General features: G+C 43.8%; 1 protein-coding gene across 1 annotated transcript; it reads left to right on the top strand.

The window, feature by feature from the left end:
- The first annotated feature begins 1,339 nt into the window (after positions 1–1,339).
- Positions 1,340–14,657, top strand: Snrpa1 (small nuclear ribonucleoprotein polypeptide A'). The gene is made up of 9 exons (XM_032893451.1): positions 1,340–1,507; positions 3,170–3,317; positions 4,756–4,834; positions 9,510–9,556; positions 9,765–9,867; positions 10,442–10,521; positions 10,905–10,980; positions 11,710–11,803; positions 14,391–14,657. The coding sequence occupies exons 1-9, from the start codon at positions 1,426–1,428 to the stop codon at positions 14,447–14,449; spliced, it is 768 nt and encodes a 255-aa protein (XP_032749342.1). The 5' UTR covers positions 1,340–1,425; the 3' UTR covers positions 14,450–14,657.
- Positions 14,658–15,288: the final 631 nt, after the last annotated feature.

Below are 15,288 nucleotides of genomic sequence, written 5' to 3'. Positions count from 1 at the left end.
CTAGCACATGGAGGTGGAGACAGGAGAGTGAGCTGTTCAAGTTCACCCTCAGGTCAGTCAGTCATTCCGTGACTCAGCAAGTAAGAGAGCACATACAGCTCTTTCAGAGGACCCAAGTTCAGATCCCAGCAACCACTTGTAACTCTAATTTCAGAGTATCTGGCACCTCTGGCCATTGTGGGTATCTGTCCTCACGTGGACAAAACCACAGAGATATACAAATGACTTTAAAGTGTTTTTAAGAGTGTTTTCAGCTCTTGCAGAGGACCAGATTAAATTTCCAGAGGATCACAATGGCCAGCTCCAGGGAATTTTAGTCCGAAGCCTCCCCTCCACACATACACAGGCAAGCATGGACATTAATTAATAAGCTATGATAAAAAAATAAGCACACAATTTTGTGAAATTAAGGCTTTGGGGGCAGAGGCCAAGGCTCTGCAGATATGTTGTGTTCACTGGGGCACTCATCAAAGGTCAATTTCTGATGTGTGTATTCTCCTGCACTTCATATGAACTTTTTGTTGTTGTTGTTTGCCTGAGACAGGGTTTCTCTGTGTATCCCTGGTTGTCCTGGAATTGGCTCTGTAGACCAGGATGGCCTCAATCTCTGAAATCCACCTCCTTTTGTCTCCAAACTGCTGGAATTAAAGACATTCTCAACCATGCCTAGACTTCATGATTTTATTTGTATGTTGTATGTATGTATGTGTGCGTGTGTGTGTGTGTGTGTGTGCGTGCGTGCGTGCGTGCGTGCGTGTGTGTGTGTGTGTGTTTGCTATTACAGGTGTCTGAGGAGGCTAGAAATGGATGGCGAATCCCCTAAGGCTGGAGTTAAAAGCAATTGTCAGGTGACCAAATGGGTACTGGAATGCCAACTCAAGTCTGTTATAAAAGCAGCAAGTGCTCTTAACCTCTAAGCCATCTGATCAGCCCTTTGGTATGAATACGTAAATATCTATAGGCCACAAGTTCACCCTCACCAGGTCAGATGTGTTCTGTTTTAAGGCAATCTAGTCTACTTACTGGTCCTGCACCTTTTGTGCGGAGGCCCAAATCCAATGTTTAAGAATTTGGCTCCCTGGAGACTTCACAGTCTCCGCCCTTTGTTGGCTGGAGAAGGGAGCGGAGTCCCAACTACCCCTCCCTTGAGGTGCACTGACGTGAGATAGAGTATCCCTCGCGTGTTCTTATCTTTTGGATACAAAAACCTGGAATCTGGGCTCCCCACACTCCCAGGCATGCTCAAGCACAGAACCCAGAAGCAAAGACACTCGGCTACGTCTTCGATTGCTTTAGCCTGGCGGTCGAGCTGCGCGGGGCTCTGATTGATGCTGTCTGGCGGCGAGGCGCGGTGCACCCTGGGACACGGCACTGGCGGGAGGCACAGGCCGGTGTCTGAGGTGAGGGTACGCGGGCGGCGACAGAATGGTGAAGCTGACGGCGGAGCTGATCGAGCAGGCGGCACAGTACACCAATGCTGTGCGGGACCGTGAGCTGGACCTCCGCGGTGAGTTAGACGGAGCGCGGGCTGTGTTCCGGCCCCGGCGCGCGGCCGCGAGAAGCCGGCCCCGCCGCGTGCGCGGAGGCCGGAGCCTGGCTCGCGGGCCTCCACCTCCACCTGGGCCTGGGGTATCTCCAATCGATGGTCCCGCAGGGACCTTTGGGACTGTTACCTGCTAGCAAACGCGGCGCCTCGATTCCTTCTCCGGTCCTTACTCATTAGGCTTTGCCCCGCGTGCTGAGCAGCCTTAACTGTTTGAGGACTAGGAAAATAGAAAACAGAACGGCGGCCGACTGGATTTAGCAAATGCGTTAATATGGCACGCGAGGGTAGGTTGAATATGTACCAAAATTACCATAATTGTCCCAATAAGTCACGTTTGGTCTTGTTCATTAGTTTTTGAGACAGTGTCTCGTGTATTCCAAGCTGACTTCAAACCGTTATATAGTTAAGGATTATCTCGAACTTCGGACCCTCTTGACTCCATTTCGTGGATGTTGGGTTTAAATGTGTGCACATTTATATGGTGCTTCGGATGAGCCCAGGGTTTTATGTCTGTTAGGCAAGCACTTGCGTTGCTGAGCCGAATTCGCAGCCCCTGATAATTCATTTTGTAAAGGTATTTTCCAGCTGTTCGACCAAGGCTTAATGGTCACTTCCGTGTGTGGGGTGGTGAAACCCACCTGTTCGGTTTTGACAGCAATAGCCCTTGGTTTTTAAAATAGAATTGAGAATGCAATCGTTAACTGTTCAGGAGATGGCTTTGAACGGGGTTAAGATTATAACTCTGTGACCCGAGGCAACCACAGTCACAGGGCACTATGTACCGACATTTGCGACAGGTTTTTTTTTACTGCCTATGGGAAATCCTCGTGTTTTGTTTTTTTTTTTTTGTGTGTGTGTGTTTGTTTGTTTGTTGAAATTAACTTTCTCAGAGAAAAAGTCCAGTTCACGAGCATCTGGATCCTTTCACTGTCTTGGCACAGTTTGATCAGTGCTGTATTTCAGAAATCCATGCAATCTCGAGAGTGCTTAATCTGGCACCATACTTCTTATTGCACTCCTTCACAACTGGGTTATGTACGTCATTCCTTTTCTTTCTGCAGTACCTAGCTCAATGATGATGCCCGTTAGACAATGAAGGGAATGCTGGTTGTGATTTGTGGATATATGTAAACCGTTTTCGGCTCTGAATTGAAGCCAGTGGGGAGGAGGGTGAGTCAGGACACCATGAAGCTACACTGATGAGTTATGTGAAGGATTGAGAATACTGGTCACCAGCGTCTGAACAAGACTTGGGCACCAACAGTAGCAGTTTAAAGTGTTAATTCTGTCATGGAGACTAATGACGCTAAGGACTTAAAACAGTGGGACCACCTCGTAGACGTTCTTAATAAACCATGGGCACCAATACTAGTAAGCATGCCCATCTGTTCTTCCTCTTGCCTTCAGCCTCTTCAATTTACTTCAGGACTACAAGCTTCGTAGCACTAGGGACTCCGTAACTCGTTCGTTGTTTATCTTATTTTTGTTCAGTGCTTGGCATGGCCCCAGGGCCAGGTTAACTTCCTGAATGAAAGCTTTGAGCCAAGTTACTGTCAAATACTCCTACTACTTTCAGGACTTTTCATTTATATTAATATTTGTTGTATTTTTTTCCCTCTACAGGATATAAAATTCCTGTTATTGAAAATCTGGGTGCCACCTTAGACCAGTTTGATGCTATTGATTTTTCTGACAATGAGATCAGGAAACTGGATGGCTTTCCGTTGTTGAGAAGACTGAAAACATTATTAGTGAACAACAACAGAATTTGGTGAGTGTCTGCTAGTGAGAATACTTTCTTCCCTTAAGTAAGTGTTATAATGAACCCCAAAGATACCGTTCGGTTTGGTTTGGTTTCCAATGTATATTAGTGTTTTGCCTGCAGGTATCACACAGCCTCCTAGTGTTTTTGGAGGTCAGAGGAGGGCATCGGCTTCTCTGGAGCTGGGTTTACAGATAGTCCTGAGTTGCTGCAGGTGTTAGGAATAGTCTGGGTCGTCTGGAAGATCAGCCAGAGGTCTGAGTTGCTGAGCCACCGCTCCAGCCTTTCCGTGTCTCTTCTTAAAGGGAGAAATGAATAGAGCTCTTTACCTAAGAGATTGGGTGTTGGTCTGACCTTACTTGCCACTCTTCAGAAATCTCTAATATTTGTAACTGATACTAAACCTTAAATTTGGAACATTGTGCTATGTCAACATTTCAGATTCAGAGACGTCATCAACAGCATCATAATAAAACGATTTATAGAGGTCATGTGCAATAGTGTCTGCCTTTAATCCTAACACTCTGGAGTCTAAGGCAGACTAATCTCTGAGTTCAAGGACAGCCTTGTCAACAGCAAATTCCAGCCAGGGCTACATAGCGAGACCCTGTCACAAAAAAATCTTTTTATGAAATAAAATTACTTTTCACTGAGTCCCTATACGTCATCCATTCTGCTGGTTTTTGGTTTTGTAGTTGGTTTCTATAATATAATTCTGTGAAATTAAGATCATATTTGTTTGAGCCAGGGTTTCTCTATGAGCTTTGGATGTTATTCACTCTGTAGACCAGGCTGGCCTCAAACTCAGAGATCTGCCTCCCTTCGCCTCCTAAGTGCTAGGATTAAAGGCATGTGCTACCACCACCCTGCTGGCAAACTTTCATTAAGAAAAGAACCCAGGGGCTGGAGATAGGACTCTAGGTAAGAGTACTGGCTGCTGCTTTTCCCAGACCAGCATGGCAGCTTGAAACTAGTTCCAGAGAGTTCAAGGCCCTTTTCTGGCTTCCACAGGAGCCAAGCACAGAGTTGGTAGATATGCAATATAAGACATACACCTATACCCATAAAAGCACTGAGTAGTGTTTTTAGGGAGAGCTATTTTCATGATTAAACATTCTCCTCTGATGAATGTCTTACACCAGCTCTCTACATGCAGAATTATTGGGTTTTGAGTTTTCTGAACAAGAAACTGTAAATTAGCTAGGTAGTTATTTCCTGCCCCAGAATCTCACCTTCCCTTGGGTTGCACTAGACCGCTTGGCAGTGGAAAGAAGCTGAGGAGGCATGGGGTCCTTGGGTCATCCCATCCCTGTCACTGACCCTGTGCCTCAGGCCAGGCTCCCTCTGATACTCTCCCTGAGATGGGATGTGGGAGAAGAGCATTCTAACATTGAAGTGTTAGCATGTTTAATTTTGTTTTCACTGAGACCCTCTCTTTTTCTTTTAGCCGTATAGGTGAGGGTCTCGATCAGGCTCTTCCCTGCCTGACAGAACTCATTCTCACCAACAACAGTCTAGTGGAACTGGTAAGTTGAATGGAGAAAACTAGTAAAAGGGCAAGGTTAAGGGTTCTTTCTCCTTCAGGAAATTATCTATTTCCTCTTTGAGTTTTTCCCTGATTATTTTACTATTTAAGCCTTTGTTTGCTTGTTTTTGGTTGTGTTGGTTTGGCTGGTTTTTGTGCTAGGAATTGGCAAGGCATTTGGATTATAAGTCCCTGATCTCTTTGCCCTCTCTGGTCTGCCTTTTGAGTTTGATTCTGCTGGGTGTCTTGGTAGGAGAGTTCCCATTAGGTGCAATCTAGTTTGTCACTCACGATCATTAGTGCTTCTGGTGTTCTGTTGAAACCCTCCTTCCCCTTCAATGGATAAACAGACTCCCATGTTTTGCAGAGTGGCAATGTTCGGTGTGGTACTCTAATCTCAGCTCGTAAGTGAGTTGGGCAAAACTATAAAGTACACGCCAGATTTCAGACTTCGTCTAAAAGGGAACTGTAGCAGTGAGTTTGCTACTTCTCTTTGGCTCTGGGCAGGCGAGCTTCCACCCACCCAGGATCCCTTTGGTCTGCAGATGGAAGAGGATGCATGCTGATTCCTCAGCCAGCTCAAAGGCTGGGCACCAGGATCATCCGCCCGACTGTCAGAGATGTCCTTCCAGTGATCCTGACTCCGCGCCCTCTAAACCTATGATTTATCTTTGCTGCTCTGTTCCTTCTGGGTAGCCCTTCCAGGGCTGCATTCCTTCTCACCTACATTTTGGATGATTTTTCCTTCTGCAGCTCTAAATCTGATCCATCTCCCTCCAAAACCTGGTGATTCTCCTCTCTTCCCCTCTCTCCTGTGTCCTAGCCTGTGCAAATCTAAGGGTCCTGCCCCTTCTCCCTTTGCCCAGCCAGTGGCTCCTGGCATCTTTATTGATCGATCAAAAACCAATTGTGGGGGTTGGGGATTTAGCTCAGTGGTAGAGCGCTTGCCTAGCAAGCGCAAGGTCCTGGGTTCGGTCCCCAGCTCCAAAAAAAAGAAAAAATTAAAAAAAAAAAAAACAATTGTGGGCAAGAACCTTCAGTGTTTAGACACGTAGATTTCCAATTAAATCAAAGCATTAGAACCAATCCCCAACAAATGAAGGTGTTAACTTTCTTAGTGGCCTTTATATCATAATGCATTGATATTTTGGATTAGGAGTTCAATTTCATTTTATCTGTCTTTCTATATTAACATAGCTACTTCTAAAATTGCCTGAGTATCATGACATAATTTAAAGTGCTTACCACCTAACCATAGGACCCATGTTTTATAAACAAACAAGCAAGCAAGCAAGTTGGGCATAGTGCAATTCAAGCACTGGGGAAGCAGAGCTAGATCCTTGGGGCTCTCTGGTCAGCCAGTCTAACTAACTCATTCATATATATATACACATCATGTGTATATATACATACATATACATGTGTATATATACATATATATATATATGTTAAATTATAAAAACTGTAGATAGGATTCTTTTTTAATTTTTAGAATTTTTTTAAAAATAACTTAATTTCATCTTACGTGCATTGGTGTTTTGTCTGCATCCCTGTCTGTGTGAGGATGTTAGATCCCAGACAATTGTAAGCTGGCATGTGAGTGCTGGGAATTGAACCCTAGTCCTCAGAAAGAACAGCCAGTGCTCTTAACCGCTGAGCCATCTTTCTAGCCCCAAGTTTTAGATTTATTTTATGTGTATGAGTGTATGGCCTGCATATATGTATGTGTACTATGTATGCCTACACCAATGCAGCTCAAAGAGCATCAGGAGCTGTAAATGCCTGTAAGTCACCACATGGGTGTTGGGAGACAAACCTCGGCAGCTCTTTAAAAGAACCAGAAGTACTCTTAACTACTAAGCCATCACTAAGCACCAGTGGTAAGGTTTTTAAATCTACTGTTAAGTTTGTTTTTAACTGCATTGCCTATATTAAGTGGCGTTACTGGCCTATCACAGTTTGTCTTTTAAGGGCACTTTCTCTCTGTCATCCATTCTGTTGTTTTAATTGTATGTATACATGTGCACTGTCTCTTTCTGTCACTCCATAGTAGTCCAAGAGCTATACTACTAATCTACGGGGATAAATACGTAGAGTTGTGTGATGCTGTGTCCCCTTACCAAATAGTAACAGTTCACCCTAGGCCTATGAGTTCCCCAATCATGGGTTCTTAGCCAGATTTATTGTATGAGGCATGCATTTCTTCCTGTGGAACTGGATCTTAAATCAGAAAATGGTTGTTTATACAGTAATGTTTGTGCCGCCACTGTACTCATGGGTATGTCTTGCCACATGGTGGTTACTGAGCTAACGGCACTCACAACTGGGTGAGACTGCTGATGACGTCCCCCAGCAGCCTGCATAGCACCTCTAGTACTATGAAAGCTAGCCCACTGAGAAGCCTCTCGCTCAGTACCCACTTGATTTCTCATATCCGGTGACAGAACTGTGTGGTGCCTTCACCAATAGGCTCTTACCATCAAGTCTGGTAGGCAGTCCACGATCAACCATTAGCCTGCACTGTGTTTGAGGTAGTCCCTTTACTGTGTCACCCAGGTTGACCTCCAACTCCACATGTAGCCTATGCTGGCTTTAACTTAATATAGTCTTCCTGACTTAGCTAACTCCCAAATGCTGGGGTTGCAGGTGTGAGCCAGGCCACCCAGCTATGAAGCCAGTGCTCCACCATCACATAGCTGTGGGGTAGTGAGTCTTCCAGTGCCTCTGGGTGATATATTACAGAATCAAAAATTATATCTAGGATCTTTCAGATACTAGGAAAGCTCCCCTCCCCCACTACTGAGCAACAGTATTCTTTTTCTTAACTGGACATCATGCTGTCATTGTGTTCTATACTGTGTGTGTGTGTGTGTGTGTGTGTGTGTGAGTGATTCGTTTTTCATTCCTTTTGTATTCTTTTGATGGTAGTAAGCCAGTTTTCAAACTCTAGCATTCCCTCTGATTGTGTAAAGATGGCTGTTTGCTTTCTGAAAATTCAGTTTTCTGTCATTGCTTTTTAAGATTGTGAACCATTTCACAAAGGTACACATCCATTTTCAAGGCCACACTGACTTCTGTGTCCTTCCAGTTTTGGTGTGTATGCTGTAGAAATGAGTATCCTGCTTTCATCTGTGCAGGGGTGAATTACTTAATTTAGGTCTATCCCAAGTTTTTACTTAGTGTAGGAATTTGTCCTGGAAGGGACACAGTTCGACCACCCAGGACTATATATATGTTTTAGTTAAGGTTTTACTGCTGTGAACAGACACTATGACCAAGGCAACTCTCATAAGGACAACATTTAACTGGGGCTGGCTTACAGGTTCAGAGGTTCAGTCCATTATCATCAAGGCAGGAGCATGGTGGTGCCCAGGCAGGCCTGGTGCAGAGGAGCTGAGAGCTTTGCATCTTCATCTGAAGGCTGCTAGCAGAATACTACTGTCTTCCAGGAAACTGGGGTGAGGGTCTTATAGCCCACACCCACAGTGACACACACACTCCAACAGGGCCACACCTTCTAATAGTGCCTCTTGGGCTGAGCATATACAAACCATCACAATATATATAGCAAAACTTTGTCCCAAATGGGAGAAGAGACCAGAAGCATGAGGATCCACATTTGCTATAGCCGCATCACACACCCTATCCAGATCTCCCTGTACTCACTATTGGAACATACAGATCCTTGGTAACTTCTCAGACTGAACGTCTGTTGGTTATGATGGAATTCTGTGGTTTATTACATGCCTTCCTGCCTTCATAAACGCTTTGCCAGTCCTGTAGCTGGTATCCTTAACTATTCCTACTCTGAGATGTCCAGGAAATACCTTGTCTAGTTCAGTTGTAGCTTTTGAAGGTGGGTTTTTAGTGTTGCTATTTTTGTTTCATCATGGTTTCTAGGACAATTGGGAAAAGCTGAGAATATCCCTGGCTGGCCTGAACTCACTACATAGAATAAATAGGCTGGCCTCAAACTCATTGACATTTGTCTGTCTCTGCCTCCCGAGGGCTGGGATAAAGACATGCGCCACCATGATTGGCATTCATAATTTTTTGAACTATACTATTCACCTTGTTTTTGAAGATGTTTGAAGAGATATGGGGGCAGAGTCTAGGATAACAGATACTGTCTGATAATAAATATCGTGGCCACTTGGGATACACTAACAAGAAAAGACATTCTGCACCAGGTGTGGCGGTATATACACATAATTCCAGCATTTGGGAGGATCAGGATTGAAGACCATCCTAGGCTGCACAACAAGTTCAAGACCCCCCAGGCTATATGAGGTTCTGTCTCAAACATCAAAATCCCACATTAGACCAAGATCTTGGCTTGAGGTTCCTGTGAAAATAGCTTGCTCCAAGTAAGTCACTGGTATTAGCATTGGTTCCATTTTTGAATCACTGCTTAGTAGCCATGTTGAGATTGCTTTAGAAAATCAAATCTTTTTGTCTTCTGTTGAAGCAGATGTTGTTACTACCAAACTTTAAGGAAGCTGGAATATATTTATCAGTTTATTAGGTAGAAAATATTTAAGCAGTTGTGTTGTATTAATAATGGAATAGGTGCCAGAGCAATAAAAAATAAAATAGTGTAGATACTTGCCATATCAAACTCTCAGGGTAGTGGTGTGCCTGTCAGCCCGGTCCTTACCATGACTCTTATTTTATAGGGTGATCTGGACCCATTGGCATCTCTCAAATCACTGACATATCTAAGGTATGGAAATTACTTATGATGATATGACTATAGTCCTGAAATAACACCTCTAGCCTGGTAATAAAAAGCTCCCTCCTGGATGGCGTGTGTTACTCCTGACAGTAAAGTGGGAAGAGCTGGCTCTTGGTTTATAGTCATTGCGCCTTCAGCTGACCTCGCCTTACATCAGCTGTGGTGAGTGAGATTGGAACTGTCCCTTTTCTTACAGCATCCTGAGAAACCCTGTGACCAATAAGAAGCATTATCGACTCTATGTGATTTATAAGGTTCCACAAGTCAGAGTACTGGACTTTCAGAAAGTGAAACTAAAAGTGAGTATCACTCACTGCTGTGAGGTATCACAGAGTTGGCCTTTGCTTTCATTGCCAGGTTTTTTAAAACTTGCTTATTAATAAGTAAATTTTGTTGTTACTTTGAAACTTAACCTGTGGGAAAGAAAACATTTAATCAGGGTTGTTTGTTACTGTTTTTGTGGGGTGGTTTTGTTTTATTCTTAGCAGTTTGTGGTAGGGCTTTGTTGGTCATTCCAAAGTTGGCCAAACTTTGTAGTTGAACTACACAGTGAATTGTCTGCTTAGATGGATTTCCAATGGGGAGCATACTGTAATCCAGCTGTGAGCAGCCCTGCCTGTTAGAATGGCGTTTCCATGTTGACGTGCTAATTCTTCTCTGGGACCACTCTTTGAAACTGGGGGGGCGGGGGGGCTTTTTGAGAACTTTGCCCAAGAATGTTGGACCAATGTGTCGTCTAATTTAAAGTTGGCTTTTGGTGTTTTTACCAACCCAGAATACTTCAGAGAATTCTCTTCCGTGTTTTCTGAGGAATGCATCTAAATGCATGTGGTATTCCTATTTCCATTAACTCTGTGTGTGGTGTTGCTGTAGGAGCGTCAGGAAGCAGAGAAAATGTTCAAGGGCAAACGGGGTGCACAGCTTGCAAAGGATATTGCCAGGAGAAGCAAAACGTAAGATACGGATATCCAACCTAACTCTCCTCCCCTTCAGAAACACTGTCTGACAGTGGCCTCCTGCAAAATTAACCCAAAGTGCGGTTAGCGTGGCGTTACCTTTGAACGATGGTGGCTGACCATTCATGGTCTGCACATCATGGGAAATTTCTACCCGATTAGCAGAGCATATATTTCGGTTTACAGTCTTAAATTTGATGTTAAACATCCTGCTTTCTCTAGGAAGATGGATTGGGTGGTGTTTCTGAAGGAGAGAGTTCTTGTATCAGTTTGTTAACAAAGATAAGATACTACACTGGTTGAATTACTTTCAAAAGCTTTTGAAAGTAAGAGAAGCAGCTTGCACAGTCAGAATATAACAATTATATTCTCCTCCCCAGTTTTAATCCAGGTGCTGGTTTGCCAACTGACAAAAAGAAAGGTGGGCCATCTGCAGGGGATGTGGAAGCAATCAAGGTGAGGACGTATTCAGGTTGTGTGACTGGAGAGAGCCAGGTTGGGGCTGACAGTGGTGTCCTAGTACTGAGCCATGTAGAGCCCATCTTCCCATAGTCCTAAGGACACTGGTATTCTAGTTCAGGAAAAAACTTCCTGGGGTTGGGGATTTAGCTCAGTGGTAGAGCGCTTGCCTAACAAGCGCAAGGCCCTGGGTTCGGCCCCCAGCTCCAAAAAAAAAAAACCAAAAAAAAAAAAAAAAAAAAAAAAAAACTTCCTTAAAGCTACTCTTTGACCAGACTTTGATTTGAAGTAATTAGATAAAGTAGTTGAAGGCATCTGTATTCTTCTCCTTTTCCCAGGATCCATTTACTTCTTTGAGCAGTTAAGACTGCACCTGGGTGTGCAGTCTTAGAGATTGCCTTAGTTTCTTTGCTTTCCAAGATTTGCTGGCTGACAATCCTGGTTGGAATGTAGGTAGAAAATCCTAAAGTCTCCAGTAACAGGATTCCAGATAGACTTAGCTTTTTAAGGGCATATGAAATGATCACTTCTCTTTTACAAGAGCTTGAATCTCCTCCTAAATATGAAAATTGACAGCCTGTTTTCTAGGTTGATTTGTAATGTGCCAGTGAAATCCTTCCCTGACCCAGAACTGTGTGCTTGATGTTCTATGGGAAAGTGCTTGGGCCTTCTGTGGTGCTTTCCGGGTACTGGTCATCATCATCTCCCCTTTCCTGTGTTTTCTAGAATGCCATAGCAAATGCGTCAACACTGGCTGAAGTTGAGAGGCTGAAGGGCTTGCTGCAGTCTGGCCAGATTCCTGGCAGAGAGCGCAGATCAGGTGAGGAAACTCTTCTGTCTGAACTTGCAAAACGTCACACTAGAGTGATTACACAATATTAGCTGACTATCGTGATGATTAGGCCCATAATCCCTGTATTTGGGAGGTTAAGCCGAGAGGGTAAGAAGTTGAAGGTCATTTGTGGCTACAAAACAAGTTTGAGACCAGGTTGGGCTATACAAGACCCTTTATCAAAAAAAGGGAAAGAAAAGGAAAAAGAAGAACAAAGGCAGGAGGCAGGGAGGGTCAATAAAGAAATTTAAGCCACTGGGATATTTATGGGGTCTTTACAAGTTGTAGTAAAACATTTCATATGGACAGAACTAGGTTCTAGAGGTGACTGAACTTCTGAGACACATGCTATGTAAAGGACATGTTGGTGGACTGACGCACTGCATATACAGTAATGATTCCACAGGGCAATAGCTTCAGAATTCCTCCACCTGGTATTCTACTGTGTGTTTTCTGTGCTTAGATATGTACAGATGCATTCAGTTCTCTGCGTTATTGAGAGCAGTGACATGTTGTTTATGTGCATAGTTTAGGAAAACAATTGCCTTCACCAGGTGGGTTAATAGCCTCTACCATTTAGGTGTGTGTAAGTGTCAGGTTCATCTTCACAGAATAACAAACTCTCCAGTGGTGAAAAGTTTAGACCATAATCTCTGGAAGCAAGTGTTGCTGTAAATGGTAGTTTAGTGGGTCAGCACAGGCCTTATGAAGAGCCTGACCAGTACTGTCCTTGGGCAAGTTTCATCATTGAAGGTAAATATCTTCATCTTTAAGTTTCAGATAGGTACTGTCATTAAAGGTTTGCGGGAGGACTGCTGTGTTTGCTAGGTGTTAACAAGTCTGTTGTTCAAATGTCCAATTTGTGTCCGCATGTCGAGCACTAGAGATGTACTATTCAAGTACAGTAAACACAGTACAAATTTGAGTAGGAGTATCCCTGGAACGACTACCATGACAGCTTCCCAAGGATCATTATCTTTGAACTGTTTTGGTTCTTTTTAGTTTTTGTGACCCTAGTCAGATTTAGTCAGATTGCTTGCATGAGTATGAGGTAAGGGTGCTTGCTAGAGCAAGGGCAAGTTACAGTGGGTACCCTGCTGAAGAAAATGGCTCTTCCTACTTCAGCAGCTTTCAATTGTCAGTCGCTCCTCAGGGAGAGTGTATGAGATATTTTTAAGAACTGTGGAAGGGGTTGGGGATTTAGCTCAGTGGTAGAGCTCTTGCCTAGCAAGCACAAGGCCCTGGGTTCAGTCCTCAGCTCCGGAAAAAAAAAAAAAGAACTGTGGTACTGTGTGGTCTCTGGGCCCCTGGGGACAGGCAAGGTAAAATTATTTATGTAGTAACTCCAAGATGTTCGCTTTTTCCATTTAGTAGCATCTGCAGTGGTTAAAAACTGCTGGTGCCTCAGCAAGGCCAAGGGATGCTACTTGCTCTCTTCTTCCTTGCTTCCACTCCCATTAAATATATACCATTCCGTCATGGTCCTCCATGAAGAAATAAAAGTGATTTTTCTGTGGTACTGAAGATAGAGCTCAGTAATAAATACCATGTTTAAGTCCCTGAGTTCAGTCCCTAGCACTGACCAATGATAAAACTGAAGATTTGAAGCAAAAATTAAAATTTGGAAAACTTGGGCTGGGGATGTAAATCTGGTAGAGCACTTCCTGACACACAGGCTTCACTGTTACTGGAAAGACAGTTAAAGAAAATGTAGGTCTGTGGGTCTAATGTTACAAACATTTCTGGGGACATCAGTGGGGCTGCTAATGAATCATGAAAGTCAGCATTTGAAAGACGTACAAAGCATAGTAAAGGAGCTTTTCTAAGTGTTCAGGTGCTTGCTGTGGGTACAGGGTGCACTCAGAGTGCAAGGTAGAGTAATGGGCTGCAGGTGAGAATGGGAAGGATTCCAAGAAAAATTCAACTTCACTTGGTGAGCTGTCTGTAAGAAACTGCCGGTATGGGCTGGAGAGGTGGCTCGGGTTAAGAGCACTGACTGCTCTTCCAGAGGTCCTGAGTTCAATTCCCAGCAACCACATGGTGGCTCACAACCATCTGTAATGGGATCCAATGCCCTCTTCTGGCGTGTCTGAAGACAGCGACAGTGCACTCATTCTATATATAAGATAAATAAATAAATAAAAATCTTTAAATAAAAAAAAAAAAAGAAAAGAAACTGCCGGTATAGCCAAGCAAAGCGTGGTAACGTGTATCCATCTGGAAAACTGCTGTTTGCTTCCAAATAATAGGCAGACTTGCCAGTAGTTTCCCCAAACAATTGAATATGGCAAAACTTTTTGGTGTGTGTGCGCGTGTGCATATGTGTGTGTGGTTAGAGACAGGATCTCTCTACATAGCCCTGGCTGTTCTAGAACTTACCAAGCTGGATTTCAAACTCAGAAATCTGTAGAAATCTGCCACAAATTGTGGAACACAGTTAACAGTTGTGTGTGTGTGTGTGTGTGTGTACACGTATGCACATGCTCATGTATGTTCATTTTTAATCAGTGTGTGTGTCGTGAGAGTGAGTAGGTAACACAGAATGGACATAACGTGTTCCGTGGTTCTCTTTTAGGGCCGAGTGATGAGGGTGAAGAAGAGATGGAGGACGACACAGTCCCAAATGGGTCCTGAGCTCTGGCAGGTGCTCTGATAAGCTCATGGGATGTCTTGCATTTTGAGCATTGAGTAACAACCTTGCTTGTGTCAGCAACGTGGAATCTGCAGCTTTGCTGAATGATCAGAACTATTGCTGATAATTTTTTAATAGGAACCTTGAAATGGCAATGCCAGTTTTCTACAAATGGTAAATAAAGGCAACCTACTGTGCTGCCAAACTGTGTGCCGTGTGTTTGCCGTGAGGTATGCAGTGGTTAAGTTAGAAACTGGAGAGCTGGTATTCCAGAATAGACATTACTCCTGCTCCTAAAATACTAGATTCTTCATGGAGGTAAAGGCAGGAAGCCTTCAGGACTAAACACATAGGCATTCTTTGACCTTTTTAATCAATATACATGAGCATCTCACAAATCAATTTAAAATGATTTGAAAATTTTTAAATAGGAAATGAGACATTTGCTTGTTGGTGCTATAGCATGAGCAAAAATAATCTTCCAGCCTGTGGGAAAGAGGCACAGAGGTCATGGTTTCTCCGTGGGGCAGGTTAAAGCACATTTTCCTTGGCATCTAGGCTTCTTACTGTATTCCTTATCTAGGAAAGATTTTGTTGTTAAATACCAGTGCCTCAGTTTCCCTGCTCTGCCTTTTTGCCTTGAGAACAGTGCCTCCCACTGAGCCTCTCTTGCAGCCAGCAGGCAAATCCCAGCACTCTTCCTATCTCTACTCCACAGTACTGGGCTGTAGGTGTGTGGGTAGACAGACCCAGTTTTTTACCTGGGCTATAGGAATTTGGACTCAGGTACTTAAGCCTGCATACAAACACTCTTACTCACTAAGCCATCCTCCCAGCCCCT

The sequence above is a fragment of the Rattus rattus genome, chromosome 2, assembly GCF_011064425.1.
Source record: "Rattus rattus isolate New Zealand chromosome 2, Rrattus_CSIRO_v1, whole genome shotgun sequence".
Lineage (NCBI taxonomy): Eukaryota > Metazoa > Chordata > Mammalia > Rodentia > Muridae > Rattus > Rattus rattus.
The sequence above is the reverse complement of the archived record's forward strand: the minus strand, read 5'-3'. Positions and strand labels throughout refer to the sequence as shown.